We start from the raw sequence: 15,275 nt of genomic DNA, 5'->3' as shown, positions 1-15,275 counted from the left end.
TCACTTTGAGGTAGAAGCAGTAACTTGCAGAGGTGGGAGTCACTAAATGCAAGTCTCGAGTCAAGTCCAAGTCGTGAAGGTCCAAGTCTCAAGTAAGTCCAAGTCAATCGGTCATGGGCTCAAGTCAAGTCAAGTCAAGTCATGGCTTTTGTCAAGTCAAGTCAAGTCAAGTCTTGCTTTAGCCGGCAAGTCACCTCAAGTCACAAACGCCAGCGTGTCTACTTTTCATGTGTTTAATCTTGAAAATAATAAGTGCTTTCTCAAGATACCGTAATTTTGAAAATTTAGGCTGAAATCAAACTTTTAAAAACTCATGGATTTGGATTTAAAGTCTAATTAATATTTAGATGCCACAACATTCAAAATATCTGTATTATAAATAAACAGTCTATGTACAAAATTGCTGGGACAGCATTTTAAGGAAGGGGGCCCGGGGGGGGGGGGGGCGACTTAAAAAATATGAAATATAGTATTTTAAATATGAGCTGCTTTTCCCTGCAGTCTGAAAGATAAATATAAAATAATATTTTTATTTTTGTTAGTTTCTGGCAGTTTTTCTGTCAGTGGTTCCCCTGTACTGCCCCAGCCCCTGTATACTCGGATTCGCCCCTGCTCAAAGTAGATTCCGCGTAGCCTTCAGTCCCGCTGTCACTGGGCTCTGTGCGGATGCGTAAACTAGCCACTAAATGCTGTAAACTTTGTGTGAACGCCTTAAAACATCGAAAATCCCCAAGATTTCTGTTGATTAATTAGCTCTTACGCATCGTCGTTCTGGAGGCTCCGTCTGCGCTGTAGGTACAGCCCATTGTTTCAAACATTTTTCTGTCCGTAAATCTCCACCTCTTCACTCTGTTTAGAAAACTTTTAATGCACGTATTTCGACGTCGTATTTCCTCCTGCCTTTTCCCGCTGTATTGATTAGAAGCGTTGTGTCGGGTAACCGAACACGCATGTGGCTAATTACCATAATGTAAACATAGATGCGCAGCTTTTACGCAATGAATCCTGATCTTTCGACAGTTTCACTCAAATAAATAATAACTATAAAGTCACAGCAAGTCATTGAGAGTCATTGGCCTCAAGTCCAAGTTAAGTCTCGAGTCACAAACAGCAAGTCCCAAGTCAAGTCAAGTCTTTTTGCAGCTTTGGTCAAGTAAGTCTCAAGTCCCTAAAATTGCGACTCGAGTCTGACTCGAGTCTCCCACCTCTGGTAACTTGTCCAGTGGTTTTGTTTGGGTCGTGAGCTATGTTTACCCATCATTTTAGGTGTTTAAAGAGTGAGAACCAGATGTTTACATACACTTTATAAATCGACACATTTGCCTTTTTTTTTCTCATTGTCTGACATGACACCAGAAATAACTTTTACTTTTTTAGGTCAATTATAATTTTAAACACTATTCATATTTGATAAATGCCATAATAATGAGAGACAGACATACAGTAAAATGACTATACCATGTTATTTGATTCTTATTTCTGGGCTTGGGCTTTTATTACGATAACTATGATTTTTTTATTTGTTTTTGTTGCCTTTGTGCAGCATTTTTACTACTACTGCGACCACCACTACTACTACAACAGGTACAAATGAAACAAAAGTCAATTCCAGGGAGGTAGAACATTACACCTGTGTTCCTCTGGAGTGATAAATGAGCGTCTCCCTGCTCCGTTAGTCCGGTCGCCGCTGTTCTTTTGTGAGTTGGATACAGAGTTTGTGATGTAAACAGCGCAGGGTAAGTTTATCCAGAGCCTGTCACTGTGACTTTAACATCCACATCCACTCTGCCACATCCAGACCAAACCGGACTACTGTGAAGGGCATGAACAAGAAACTGATCTGAAGTTCCCGCGGTCTCGACTACTGTAGGTGTCATATACAAACATTAGTCCAGTGCTCGGGTCTCTGCACTAGCGTCCTGTCATTCAGAGAATACTTTAGGGCGAGATACTTAGATAGTGCAAAGAAGAATTAGAGATATACATTTGTGGTCGATTGAAAACTGAAATAAAAAATATTGCTGCAAGTTTTCTTTTATTTAAAACAAATAAAATGCGTAGAATGGCCAAAATTGCTGATATTTTCTGTGTCCAAAAAATGATGGATAGAGCCAGGTTTGAATGTTTGGGTTTATTTTGTTGAAATACTATGTATCACATACATTAGATGTGTCCAGAAGGGATTGGCATATCTTGTTCAGTTTTTGAAAAGGCTAGTTTTATTTACATAAAAAACAGTAGAGAAATGTTGACTCAGAGTAATATTAAAACAGCTTAATGTGAAGATTAGGTCATTTATTTGTTTTCGGGTGAAAAACATTTGCGTTCAGTCTGCAGTATCTCCCTCTCCATGGCCTGCAACCATCTTTTAATACATTCTCTTCCTGTACGGCTTTGAGATCTCATGGACTCCTGTTGACAACCCTGACCTGTGATGAGGAGGATGGGTATTTCTCAACACTAGTCACCCATGTAAATCGACAATCTATCTATCACCGCACACAGTTTTTGAATTTGCCATGAATGAGTAATAGGACGTAAACAATCTCACTATTGCTAGTACCGTAATAGTGCACCGCTGCACCAGGGCCTCGGGGCGCAGGCTCTTCCATCATTCCCGCTCAAACTGAACTGATTTGAAATCCTGCCTACAGGTCAGTAAATCAGATAAGTATCATCCCTGTGGAGTGTTCAGCTCTGACCTTGTTGCGTTTGAAGTAGGCTCGTCTGCAGGCGGCGAAGCACTTCTCACTGCAGAAACTCTTGAGCTCCGAGCCCATGCACAGAGAGTACCTCTTCACTCCCTCCTTCTGACACCACACGCACACGATCTGCACGCTCTGGACGTCCTCCACTGAGAGGGACGGGGACAGGGTCGGGACAGAGAGAGGCAGGTGAGACACATGGACAAACATATGGAAACTAACTGTTGTATTATTATAGGACCAACACTATCATGGTGATGCACAGTGCACTACTTTTACAGAGATAGGACAAAAAATATCATAATTGCATTCCCACCTAATTTGACCAAGTTAAAGATAAAATGATTGTATTGGCAGTGACTGTGACACCTGGAGCCCATGGGTTTCCTCCTCAGTGAGGAGCATAAACTCATGAGTCATTTACTTTTGAGTTCTTGAAGGTTGTGATCTCCTATTCCTCTTATTTTAATGTGATATTCCCAAATTGAAGGTAGCACATGAAAGCTTTTTGTAAACTTGACCTATCTGTATAACAATTATGTTGATTTATTCACAATTATTGAAACATTTTAACATGACGGAAAAGTTTTTGGTTTACACTCAAAGTTTTGGTTCTCAAGACGATGGCCCAATCAGAAGCAGGAATGATGCTGCATTCAAGGCAAATAAGATAATGACACAACTGATAAATTTACCTCTTGAAAATAATGACATCTGACCTCAGAGCCTCCAGCTGAATAAACTCATAATCACAACATTCTAAAAAGCTCAAAGAAGTGGTGGGAAGCTGACAATTCCATGGTGGTAACTATGGTAACTGTGGAAATGCAGGTTTTGGTTTATGGCTAATATCTCTGCTATTACTTGGACAATCCACATGAAACAAAAACAGTCACAGAGTCCAACATCTTCTCTTGTCAGTAGCAACGAAAGGTCCAATTATTTATCACAGGTTTGTGAATTCAGTGAACTACTACATAATAATGAAGTGCATTAGTGAGTTAGTTGTCGTCAATCTCTCCAGCACAGATTGGATCATCATGCTTGACGCAAAATTTCAGCAAAACTGTCAGCATGTTTTTCTCAATAAGGAATACTTCTCAGTCTTGTAAGAGGAACAAGAATTCTCAATGCAGAGTCTGTCAAGTATTGAGGCGACTGCTGGACAGGACACTGTCGTCTAAGAAGCATGTTTCAAAAATGACCTGTACCATTTAATCTGTCACAGGTCAGACACTGTGCTCATTCACCCTCAAATGAGCACAAATGTAGCTTAGCTTTATATGTGATGACATTTTCACATCTTAAATATTGCATCACCACTTGGTACCATCACCAACCTTCACCGCCGCTCCAAAGCCCATAAACAGGTGAAAACTTTTGATAAAAAACCTCTACATACCATTGCTGGAACATTGTGAAGAAATATACATTTTTAACGTTTGAAAATTTCATTCTGTTTTGGAATGTGAGTTTAGTTAAAATTGTCGATGATTTGGCCCCACAGCCCCTGAGAATGTTTGTGAAAAGAGGCAGGACTTCCTCCTCCAGAGGAGACTGTTCTGTGAACTTCAGGTCCTCGACTTTTAGACAGAAGCTTCTCTGAGAAGCTGCAGGATGTGGAACTCTTTTCCATTAACTGTTCCTGACAACAGTTTAAACTTAACCTGAAGAAGAGGCTGAAAGACGGTCAGATTTGTGATCATTCGCATAAAACATCAGGGTATTAAAAATGTAAGAAAGTAATTATTTAAAAAAATTATTGTAATTGAAATGGTAAATACTGTATATATTGTGTTTGAATGTTTGTTGAGGGGATCCTTTATCTGTATTTGATATTGTGAATGGCCTTAAGTGAGAATGCTCATTGTGCACAGTATAAACCTGCTGTCACTTTGCCTCTGCCCTGGGACTACAGATGAACATTAGATTGTAGCTATCTCTAGTCTGTGCAACACATTTGTTGTGCAATGTCCCTGTCAAATAAATACAAAAAAAATCATCAAGTTCTAGGATGCTAGCATTATATAAACCAGGGGTGCCCGCGAGGTACATTCAAAGTCAGTTAAGCTTGGAGATCTATAGATTTCTCTGAAGGTCACAACGTGGATTTTTTTATGTTTTATCAGGGTTGTTATTATTGATTTAAAAGTAAAGTCTTTTGAATTTACCTCTTCAATAAAATGTTACTATAATATATAATACCGCATAATAAAACAAAGGGAGAACATCATTTAACATGATACATTGCTATGAACTATTATTTGTAACAAAGCTGATGACTCATATTATCCCAAATAATTATTATCTCTTAATTTCTAGCTCTTCCAAGTTGATTTGAGTGGTTTTGGTGAGCGACAGGAGCTCCATGGTAATGCTTAGGGGCGGGGCTTAAGCTCCTTTAGTTCACGTCTAACAACAACAAACTAAAGGACAGAAGCCAAGTGAACATGTAGGAGGCATGTATTATATGGGTCTCCTCCTCTTCATCTCCGCTCGGTATTTTGCCAGTGTCAGTTATTATTCTGTTCTCGGTCCCTCATGGACCAAATGCAAGACAGTTTTAGAGTTATAGGACTCCGCGATTGACCTGAAAACGCGCTAAATAACATTATGCTGAAGGGTCTGTCCCAGTACCTGCAGAGGGCTTGATGAGGGGCACGATGACGGGGGAGCTCTTCAGCTCTTTAGGGCTGCTCAGGGCGGAGCTGCCGGAAGAGGACGAGGAGGACACGGGAATGCTGTCTCTGTCCGCAGTCTTCATGGACAGAACCGACGCGGGGACAGCAGGCTTGGACTCTTTGGGATTTGGCAACGAGTTTTCTGAAGCAACACAGCACGGGAGAAGAGGCACATCAGCAGAAGAAGAATATATTGCTGTAAACTGCAAAATATTGACAAAAACTCGTGGTTCTAATGATCATTTAAATAGAGACAATGCAATTCATGCAGTGAGTTATCAAAATAAAACATCTGGAGGAGGGGCTGGTGTATTTAAACCTCACTATTTGGCTACATGTAACCAAAGCTAACCAACAATATCTCCATGGAGACTCTCAGCAAAGGTACATCTGAGGAGAAGACTGTCAGTAAAGTGACACATTTGTTTACTACTACTACTTTATTCGACAGGACAGATCAGGGTGGAAGGGGGTGAAGAGTGGTGAAATGAGTGAAATGCTAACTCCTACACACTTGACCTTTCACCTGTATATGTCGTAAACTGATACAGACGTGATATGTGCATAAACATATCCATAACTGCAGCAGCTGCATCTGATCCTCCCGTATTTTTTACAGAAACAAAAGACCTCTGTGTGAGTGAAACGTGAGAAGTCTACAGTCAAAGTAGTGCTGTGAGTCAGAAGCTACAGTCCAACCTGTCTGACATGTCCCCTGTCCTACATGTATGTCCACACACCTGTCTAATATGTCCCCATAGCTGTCCAATGTGTGTCCATACCTAATAAGTCACCCTCACCTGGCCACTATGTCCAAACACCTGCTAAATGTGTCTCCACACCTGCTTGATTTGTCCACGCATCTGTCCAATACGTCCTATGGGTGCTCTGGTTTCCCCCACCACTAAGAGGAAACCAGATGAATGAGTGTGTTTGTGAGTATAACTGGGACAACGGATTGAAATAAACTCATGGCTACAATTAGCGTGGCATGTTCCATGCATGAGTCACATGAGTTCATACTGCAAAATAAACAAAACAAGGGTGTATTTCCCTGCCCACATTGATTAAATCTGCACCTGTTCAATATTGACACATGCCGCCTCCTCTGTAGGTCATACCTTTGACACGTACTGCATCCTCTGTAGGTCATACCTTTGACACATACTGCTTCCTCTGTAGGTAATACCTTTGACATGTACTGCCTCCTCTGTAGGTAATACCTTTGACACGTACTGCATCCTCTGTAGGTCATACCTTTGACACATACTGCTTCCTCTGTAGGTAATACCTTTGACACGTACTGCCTCCTCTGTAGATCATACTTTTGACACGTACTGCTTCCTCTGTATAGCCTGGCTAACACCAGACTAAAATCACAAGTGATATTTAGTCTGGGGACCACCAATTCATTTTCTCGTAGGAGAGGTGTGGTTTACGAGCGTCCATAGTTGTTTATTGGGCGATACGAAAAAAAAAAAAAAAAAGTCTCATGCGTCTGCACGTAGCCCCAGCCAATCATATCATCGTATGAGATGACGTATGACGTACCCGCTGTAAACTTTTGAGCTAAATTATTTAGAACAAGGTCTAAAGCTTGATCAAAAAATACCATCGTGTCTGCTGCTGTCATGTTGGATCCGTAAATAAACTTTTTTTTAAATTATCCGTAAATAAACTACAAGCTTCCATATATCGAATAGCGCGTCATCGTCTTGCCGTCCCTCCTCGCTCTGTGATTGGTTCCCAAATCCACCGGAGATTTGGTCATGGTCCCCAGGCTGTTGTGCAGTTCGAAATAATTCGAGCGCACACAGCAGCATGGTGTTAGCCAGGTTATCCTCTGTAGGTAATACCTTTGACACATACTGCTTCCTCTGTAGGTCATACCTTTGACACATACTGCATCCTCTGTAGGTAATACCTTTGACACGTACTGCCTCCTCTGTAGGTAATACCTTTGACACGTACTGCTTCCTCTGTAGGTCATACCTTTGACACATACTGCATCCTCTGTAGGTAATACCTTTGACACGTACTGCCTCCTCTGTAGGTAATACCTTTGACACGTACTGCTTCCTCTGTAGGTCATACCTTTGACACGTACTGCCTCCTCTGTAGATCATACCTTTGACACGTACTGCTTCCTCTGTAGGTCATACCTTTGACACATACTGCTTCCTCTGTAGGTAATACCTTTGACACGTACTCAGGGACGTGCACAGATAGAGCCCAGGTGGTGCTCAAGCACCTGCCCCTCTGCCCTGTGCCCTTATAAGTGCCCTTCTCAAGACCTGTTTTTTTTCTCTCGAACATAAATTATTATTTCTTTTATTGTTGTTAGATATTTGCCCTACTGAGCCAACATGTGCTGAAAATACAGTTTTAATGTTCAACATCTTCAAATCGCGCTTCATTCCTGCTCCGCCTCTCGAGCCGCGGCAGCGCTGATGCTCCTGATCAATAAGGGCAGCTGTGCTGTCCCTGTGTTTCCCCGGTTTGAGAAGATGGTACAGCCCATCTAAGACGCGGGAGTAAAGTAAACTGAGTAAATTCAATAACTTTATGAACGAGCCAGCGCGACATGACTGGATTATTAAGGGGAAAGGAAACGAGAGGGCCGTCGGGGCGAGAATGTCAGCGCCGCCTGTCGAGACCGTCCGGACAAAGTCACCGGTAACAAGTCAGTAACTTTAGCGGTTCTGTTTTGTCGCGCTATAAAATGTTCTGAAAATGAGCTGTAGGGCCTGGGCTGAGCGTAGACCAGGGCCAGAGCAGTGTGAGCTGAGCTGAGGAGACAGAGGAGACAGAGGAGAGAGGAGGGTGAGGAGGAGAGAGAACTGTGAGGAGGTGCCTGGGTTCTGGGCACTGTTGTCTGTGGGAGGAGCCCAGGATTATTGTTATTTAAGGTATTTTTGACATGGACAAAGCAATGATATTGACAAGCCAGATGTTTTAAGTGTAGGCTACAGCACCTTTGCATCATTTATTTGTATTTGTGCTAGACTTAAGTGCAGAGCCTTGTGATAGTCTTACATCGTCCTCTAAAGAACATCTAGTTTATTATTAGGTCCACATAATTGGACATGTTATATTGCCGTCTAAATCAATGGTCTGTTAGTGTCACTAGTTACAGAAAAATCACCTTTTTTTTTCGGCGGTTGTGCCCTTTTGTCTTGGTTGAGCACCTGCCCCTCAAAATGTCTGTGCACGCCACTGCACGTACTGCCTCCTCTGTAGGTAATACCTTTGACACGTACTGCTTCCTCTGTAGGTCATACCTTTGACACGTACTGCTTCCTCTGTAGGTCATACCTTTGACACGTACTGCCTCCTCTGTAGGTCATACCTTTGACACATACTGCTTCCTCTGTAGGTAATACCTTTGACATGTACTGCCTCCTCTGTAGGTCATACCTTTGACACGTACTGCTTCCTCTGTAGGTAATACCTTTGACATGTACTGCCTCCTCTGTAGGTAATACCTTTGACACGTACTGCGTCCTCTGTAGGTCATACCTCAGACACGTACTGCTTCCTCTGTAGGTAATACCTTTGACACGTACTGCCTCCTCTGTAGATCATACCTTTGACACATACTGCTTCCTCTGTAGGTCATACCTTTGACATAATACTGACTCCACTGTTGGGCTCACCTTTGACACATGATGCCTCCTTTGTAGGCCACACCTTTGACACATGCTGACTTCTCTGTAGGTCTAACCTTTGACACATGCTGCCTCCTCTGTAGGCCTTACCTTTTAGAACAGACACACGCTGCCTCTTCTGTAGGTCTTACCTTTGACAAATGCTTCCTCTGTTGGTCTCACCTTTGACACATGCTACCTCCACTGTAGGCTTCAACTTGACACATGCTGCCTCCTCTGTAGGTCTTACCTTTGACACATGCTGCCTCCTCTGTAGGCCTTACCTTTCAGCACCTACACTTCTGCCTCTTCTGTAGGCCTTACCTTTTAGCACAGACACATGCTGCCTCCTCTCTCGGTAGTTCCTGATTTCATTGGCCTCAGACTCTCGCAGTTCCACTTTGTCGTAGCCGTACCAGCCAAGCAGCTCATTCATGGTGCTCTCGGCAAATGTCTGGGGAAAAAAAAAAAATACTGTTTAGAAAAGCATACATTTTCTATGACACCTTATCCTTGGTGCTAGAAAATACCTCCAAAACATAGTTGTCATAAATTGAATACATTTCATAATTAATGTGCCAGCAGAGCCGCAAAGTCAGCGCCTGCTAGCACAGGGAGGAAATAAACAGAAATTTGAGCTAAGCTGTAGTTCGCAGCAGTGGAGTGACTTAATTTCAATGCGGAGTTTCAGTAGTTGAACCATCCCTTTTTACTGTGTACTATGAAGGTTAATTTGTGTTTTTATTATCAGTGTTTTTATACACTGAATTTATGCAACTGAATTTTTTGCATCTGTATTTCACCACCATATTTAAAAAATTCTGTGGAATTTTTTTCGCTGCTGAAAAAAAAAAATCAGCGTATTTTTTTGCTGCTGAAAAAAAAATCAATGAAAAAAAAATTATGTGTATTTTTTTTCCCAGTGCTTTAAAAAAAAAAATCTTGAAAAAAAAAAAAAAATCAGTGAAAAAGAGTAAATGAATGAATGCACTGTTCTCACACTACATATACAGTTGAGCTTGGGATCATTTAATTTTGTTAAATATTTTAGGAGAAACAACAGCTCAATGTCCAATGCTAACTGATTCATGTAAATCAATGGACGCCGCTAGGCTAGGCTAACCCATAGAAATGAGTGAGCGCTAATCTAACACGCATATTCGTAAGTTTCTATAAAGAACGCCTGCTCCTTTCAACCTGGTACAGCACCAGTGATCAGATCCCACACTTCCACAATTAATGCATTTAGTTTTACAATTTTATTCTGGGTTTAAGTGAGTACTTTTAACTCTAGTTTGATGTTTGGATGCAGCCAGTTTCCTCCTTGGCTCTGGGAGCTCACGATCTGATTGGCTGTCCATCAGCTGTTTTTCGCAGCTTTTTTACAGCAGTGAAAAAAATACACCAATTTTTTTTTTTTTCACAGATTTTTTTTTTTAGCAGCAAAAAAAAACACTGATTTTTTTTTTCACTGTATTTTTTTTCAGCAGCGAAAAAAATTACACTGAATTTTTTTTTCAGCTGCGAAAAATATTACACTGAATTTTTTAAAATATGGTGGTGAAATACAGATGCAAAAAATTCAGTTGCATAAATTCAGTGTATAAAAACACAAATTAACCTTCATAGTGTACTCTAAGGTTTAGCTCATCTAGAAAGTCATTAGCCTTGCAATTCCGATGCTCAGAAGCGCCAAGTTATAAAACTGATATACCTCTTATAAATTAACTTGTTACGCATGGATTGCTAATGCTTTTTTTTCCATTTATTTTATTCACACGGACACCTCTCTGGTTATTACCCAGCACGTCACTGGTCAGCAGGTTGACCCGGGTGGTAAATGAGCGCACACAGTAGACATGCAAGAGACTTTTTCTAACCCTCACACTGAGTGGTCAAAATGCCTCACCTCGAAGTGCTCAGGTCAGGGCTTCTGTCTCCCCCCACTCCTAACTCATCTGACCTCTGGGCATTCTTCTTTTCACTCACGGAACTCTAGAGTGATCAGTTAGCAACAGATCTGACACATCTCTTTCTGTTTACTGTAACACACTAACCGCCATTCTCAAAGTTGGGGGCTCCAAAGGTTGACCACCATCAATCACACAGAAATGAAAGTTTGAAATTAACTTTATGTTTATTTGATTCAATTTAGCATGTATTAAGACAATAATCACAATATTATTTGTGACTCATTGTATAAAATTATGAGGAATGAATGAGAAAAAAACCCAAGTATTCTTTGAAAAGAGTGAATTCATAATATTTGGGGCCCTTGTGAGATCTTTGGATCGATAAGGGAGGCCACGATGTGCTGGACTTCAGGAAGGGCTGCATTAACTGATACTGTCAGTAAACATGACCTGTGTAATTGTGGCATATAAACCTGCTTTTGAGCACCTCAGTGTTGATATCAATGTGTGCTGATGGAAGGAGGACATAATCATAGTACAAACTAAGATACAAGCCATATTCTTTATCCAATGATGATGCTTTATGAACTTGTTATTATCCATCAAAATCAAAGAATCGCTGATTTCGAGCGCTTCTATTTTAGAAGAATAAACTCCAAACTGCCGCAGGTCTGTCTCTGATGAGGGAACAACGTCATAACTTGGATACAAGTGTATTATTTTATATCGAGGCCCTTCTTCTGCCTAATCCAGGTGGTGTGACATTTCCAGCCCGTTATCCCAGACAGCGCTGTAGTCTGTGGGAGTGTGAGAGGGAGAGTGGACACTGGAGACGCCTGTTTGGGAGCGGGGCATTTCCGAGAATGGTGTTAGCCCTGTGCGGTGTCCAGTGTCCCACTAGCGTTTCCACCGCGCCACGGGTCAGGTTTCCTCCTCTCCCTCCTCAAATCAGACCAGCATCAGCAGAGGTGGGAGGAGCCAAGACTTCTACATGCCGCAGATCCGGTTACACACTGCTAAAGTTTAGACATGTTCTTAGTTACCAACTATATCCCGCAAAACTGTGGTTTCTAAACCAGATTTACATTTGTTTCTCCTCCCATATACTGGATGTTTTTTACTCCGGGTCGGGTGGGGACTTTGTGTGTGGAGTTTGTATGTTCTGCCCATGTCTATGTGGGTTTCCTCTGGGTGCTCTGGTTTCCCCTCCTACTGAAAACATGCAAATATAGGTTAATCCTCCAGCAGGTGATTCTGGCCATTAGCCTGGCTCCACATCTGGACATGTGTCTGCTCCTTAAAGCTTGCCTCAGCGGCATCGGAGGATGGGTCATGTGTAAAGGACAAACGTCCCTACGGAGACAATCAATGACCCACCCAAACGCTCCAGAGTGATCCCGCGCGTAAACAACATACACAAATCAATGCACTTCGGCGTAAGAAATGATTAATATAGAGTTCAATATTCAGTCAGTCGTTATGTAGACCAAGCCCCGTCAGTCTGTCCCACAGCAGGGCTGGGGCCTCAGGGGTACGGCCAAACACATGTTAAAGCAACAGGTCTATGTGGCTGTCGGCAGCCACTTAACTCACAGAACCGAGCGAGTGCTGTACCCAAAGTCCGACCAGACAGCTTCTGAAGCTCCAATCACCCATCACTTTTATAATCCACAAATCAGCAGATCATCGCCGTGAAAATATAACACTACAACTACACTACAAACCAAGGCTAAACCAGCTCTAAACCTGGACTAAACCAGCTGTAAACCAGGGCTAAACTTGGACCAAACCAGACCCAAATCACTAAATGTGATTTGGGCCTGGTATGACTGATGTATTGTGAATACATCAGTCAAACCAATATTAGATGAACATGCTCAGATCTGGATATTAATAAAAGAAGAAAATATCATTTAAACCCGATCGTTTCCTTGGTTTTCATTTCTTCTGCAAACTCCATCCAATTCCATCTATCTGTGGCTTAGCTCTGTCTCTGCCCCACTTAAGAGCAATAAACAAAGGCTGATTCAGTGGCGTTGGGTTTTCGAACGCCCCGTCTCAGATTTAGAAAGCATAAACAAGTGGGAAACATGATGGAAACAGTGTCATAGTGTCGGCCTGTGTGTGTGCGCCAATGGGAATAAACCCGAGCATTGATGCAGCCCAAAACGTTCCACTCACAAGTGCAAGCTATGCGAGATACTCTATATGCTTGATCATCAAAAGGTCATTCTCGTCTTGGATATTTGGCCTAAACAAATAAGACAATTGATTTCAGGACGTGTTTGTAGAGCCCTACACTATAGAGTTTGCTGCTTTCAGACATGAAATAATGGAGGTTTGGTTCTTCATTTCAAAATTCAAGCAGAGAAAATATTTCATTAAAAACTATTGCAGTATATTGCTGACATGTTTGATAAAATAATGTACTGCAACATTTTTTTTTTTTCTATTGATGCTTCAAAATAAAAATGAGGTGCTGTGTATAAAATATGCTAGTTATTAGTTCAATGAAGGAAAGAAAAGACTCGGGATCCTAGAGTGTAATGTCAAGGATCCTGAAGTATGGCAGTGCTGAAGTACGGCAGTACAAACGGAAAACCGACAACAACAAGCAACAGAAATGTGTTTTCTACGGCTCATAATGTGAAACTCAATTTGAGGAACTCGCAGCTTTTTGCATTGTCACACCGGAAAACCATCTCATATGCAGAGTCAATGTCAGGTATGAACATTCCAGTCAAAAAAGTATGGTTTTGGGTTGTTTTTTATAAGTGAGACCTGAGAAAACTGACGGTTATTCAGAAACTTGAAACTGACTTTGTGGAAAAACTGTGTGATAAAACTTGACCAAACCTTGGTTTCTTATGCAGGATGGGACCCTGTATAACATACTAAAGAATCAGCCACCTAGCATTCATGGTTTTGGAGAAACAGCAATCTGTTTTTATGGCCGCAAATGCGTTCTTTCGCTGAGAAAACTCACTTTGAGGAGCTCGCAACTTTTTGCATTGTCACAGCGGAAAACCATCTCATGGACAAGCCACCCAACTGATGATACAGTGTTACAAAGAAAACGCCTGAAGCAGATGAGGAACAACAACTCCACTTTCTGGGACTCTGTATAGGAAGGAAAGGTTGGAATTGGTATTCCTCGCTGGGAAGATCAATGGACAGCGAGACAGTGGGCAACTTTCATATCGCTGCCTGGACTGAAAAGGGCAGCATTAAGACTCACAAAGAAGAGAGACGATTGGCATTCCATGGTCGCCTACATCACTGAATCATATTTTTGCCATGCATTTTGGTATGTATTTTAATGCCAGGAATTATTCATTGAAAATCCTTCAGAGGAAACTTTCAAAATCTTGTTAAGTACAAGTCTGGAATCTTTGGTGTCTGTAGCTGCTAAAATGGAGTGTAATGAAAATAATAATCTAATGTAGGCATTGTCAGCCCCGCAGACATTCATATGATATTATAAAAAACGTATTATTCTCTCTGTTCAAGCTCCATGGAAACCTATTGGCCCCTGGTCTGGTTAGCTGACCCCCCGCCCCGTCCCCACTCGGCTGCTGTGCGCCTGTCGAGTCGGTGAACGGAGCGTGGGCGAGAGGGGGTATCGTGTGCAGCTAAATATGCCCCAGCGTGATTAAGGCAGTGGATCAGGTGTCCGGGGAGAGGGGGGTCTGCCTGGTGTAGGGCAGGGCTTCAGAGGGGTGTTGAAACAGATGTATGAGGCAGACTGAAGGTTTGGGCTGGGGCTTCCTGTGTGTCTAAGCACTGACCTCTGATAAGTTCAGACTGGCTCATAGGGCGGAACAATCATCACCAAATCATGATCGCAATAACATCAGTTCTCTGATGTGGTGATGGTGTATCTGCTGAAGTTCTCTGATGACTCTGTGGTGGTGGTGGTGTATCTGCTGAAGTTCTCTGATAACTCTGTGGTGGTGGTGTATCTGCTTAAGTTCTCTGATAACTCTGTGGTGGTGGTGTATCTGCTGAAGTTCTCTGATGACTCTGTGGTGGTGGTGGTGTATCTGCTGAAGTTCTCTGATGACTCTGTGGTGGTGGTGGTGTATCTGCTGAAGTTCTCTGATAACTCTGTGGTGGTGGTGGTTTATCTGCTGAAGTTCTCTGATAACTCTGTGGTGGTGGTGGTGTATCTGCTGAAGCTCTCTAATGACTCTGTGGTGGTGGTGGTGTATCTGCTGAAGTTCTCTGATAACTCTGTGGTGGTGGTAGTGTATCTGCTGAAGCTCTCTGATGACTCTGTGGTGGTGGTGGTGTATCTGCTGAAGTTCTCTGATAACTCTGTGGTGGTGG

The 15,275-nt window shown here is 42.1% G+C and overlaps 1 protein-coding gene across 2 annotated transcripts in view; it reads right to left on the bottom strand.

Moving 5' to 3' along the window:
- The window catches only part of sobpb (sine oculis binding protein homolog b), a 49,432-nt gene that overhangs the window by 21,463 nt on the left and 12,694 nt on the right, over positions 1–15,275 (bottom strand). For both annotated transcript variants that reach the window (XM_079572687.1, XM_079572688.1), the window contains exons 2-4: positions 9,358–9,487; positions 5,343–5,528; positions 2,703–2,854 (exon numbers count right to left, since the gene is read on the bottom strand). In XM_079572687.1, the coding sequence (XP_079428813.1) occupies positions 2,703–2,854; positions 5,343–5,528; positions 9,358–9,487 (468 nt within the window). The remainder of the gene's footprint in view (positions 1–2,702; positions 2,855–5,342; positions 5,529–9,357; positions 9,488–15,275) is intronic.

This window comes from Gobius niger (assembly GCF_951799975.1).
Source record: "Gobius niger genome assembly, chromosome: 15".
In the NCBI taxonomy this organism is placed as follows: Eukaryota; Metazoa; Chordata; class Actinopteri; order Gobiiformes; family Gobiidae; genus Gobius; species Gobius niger.
The sequence above is the reverse complement of the archived record's forward strand: the minus strand, read 5'-3'. Positions and strand labels throughout refer to the sequence as shown.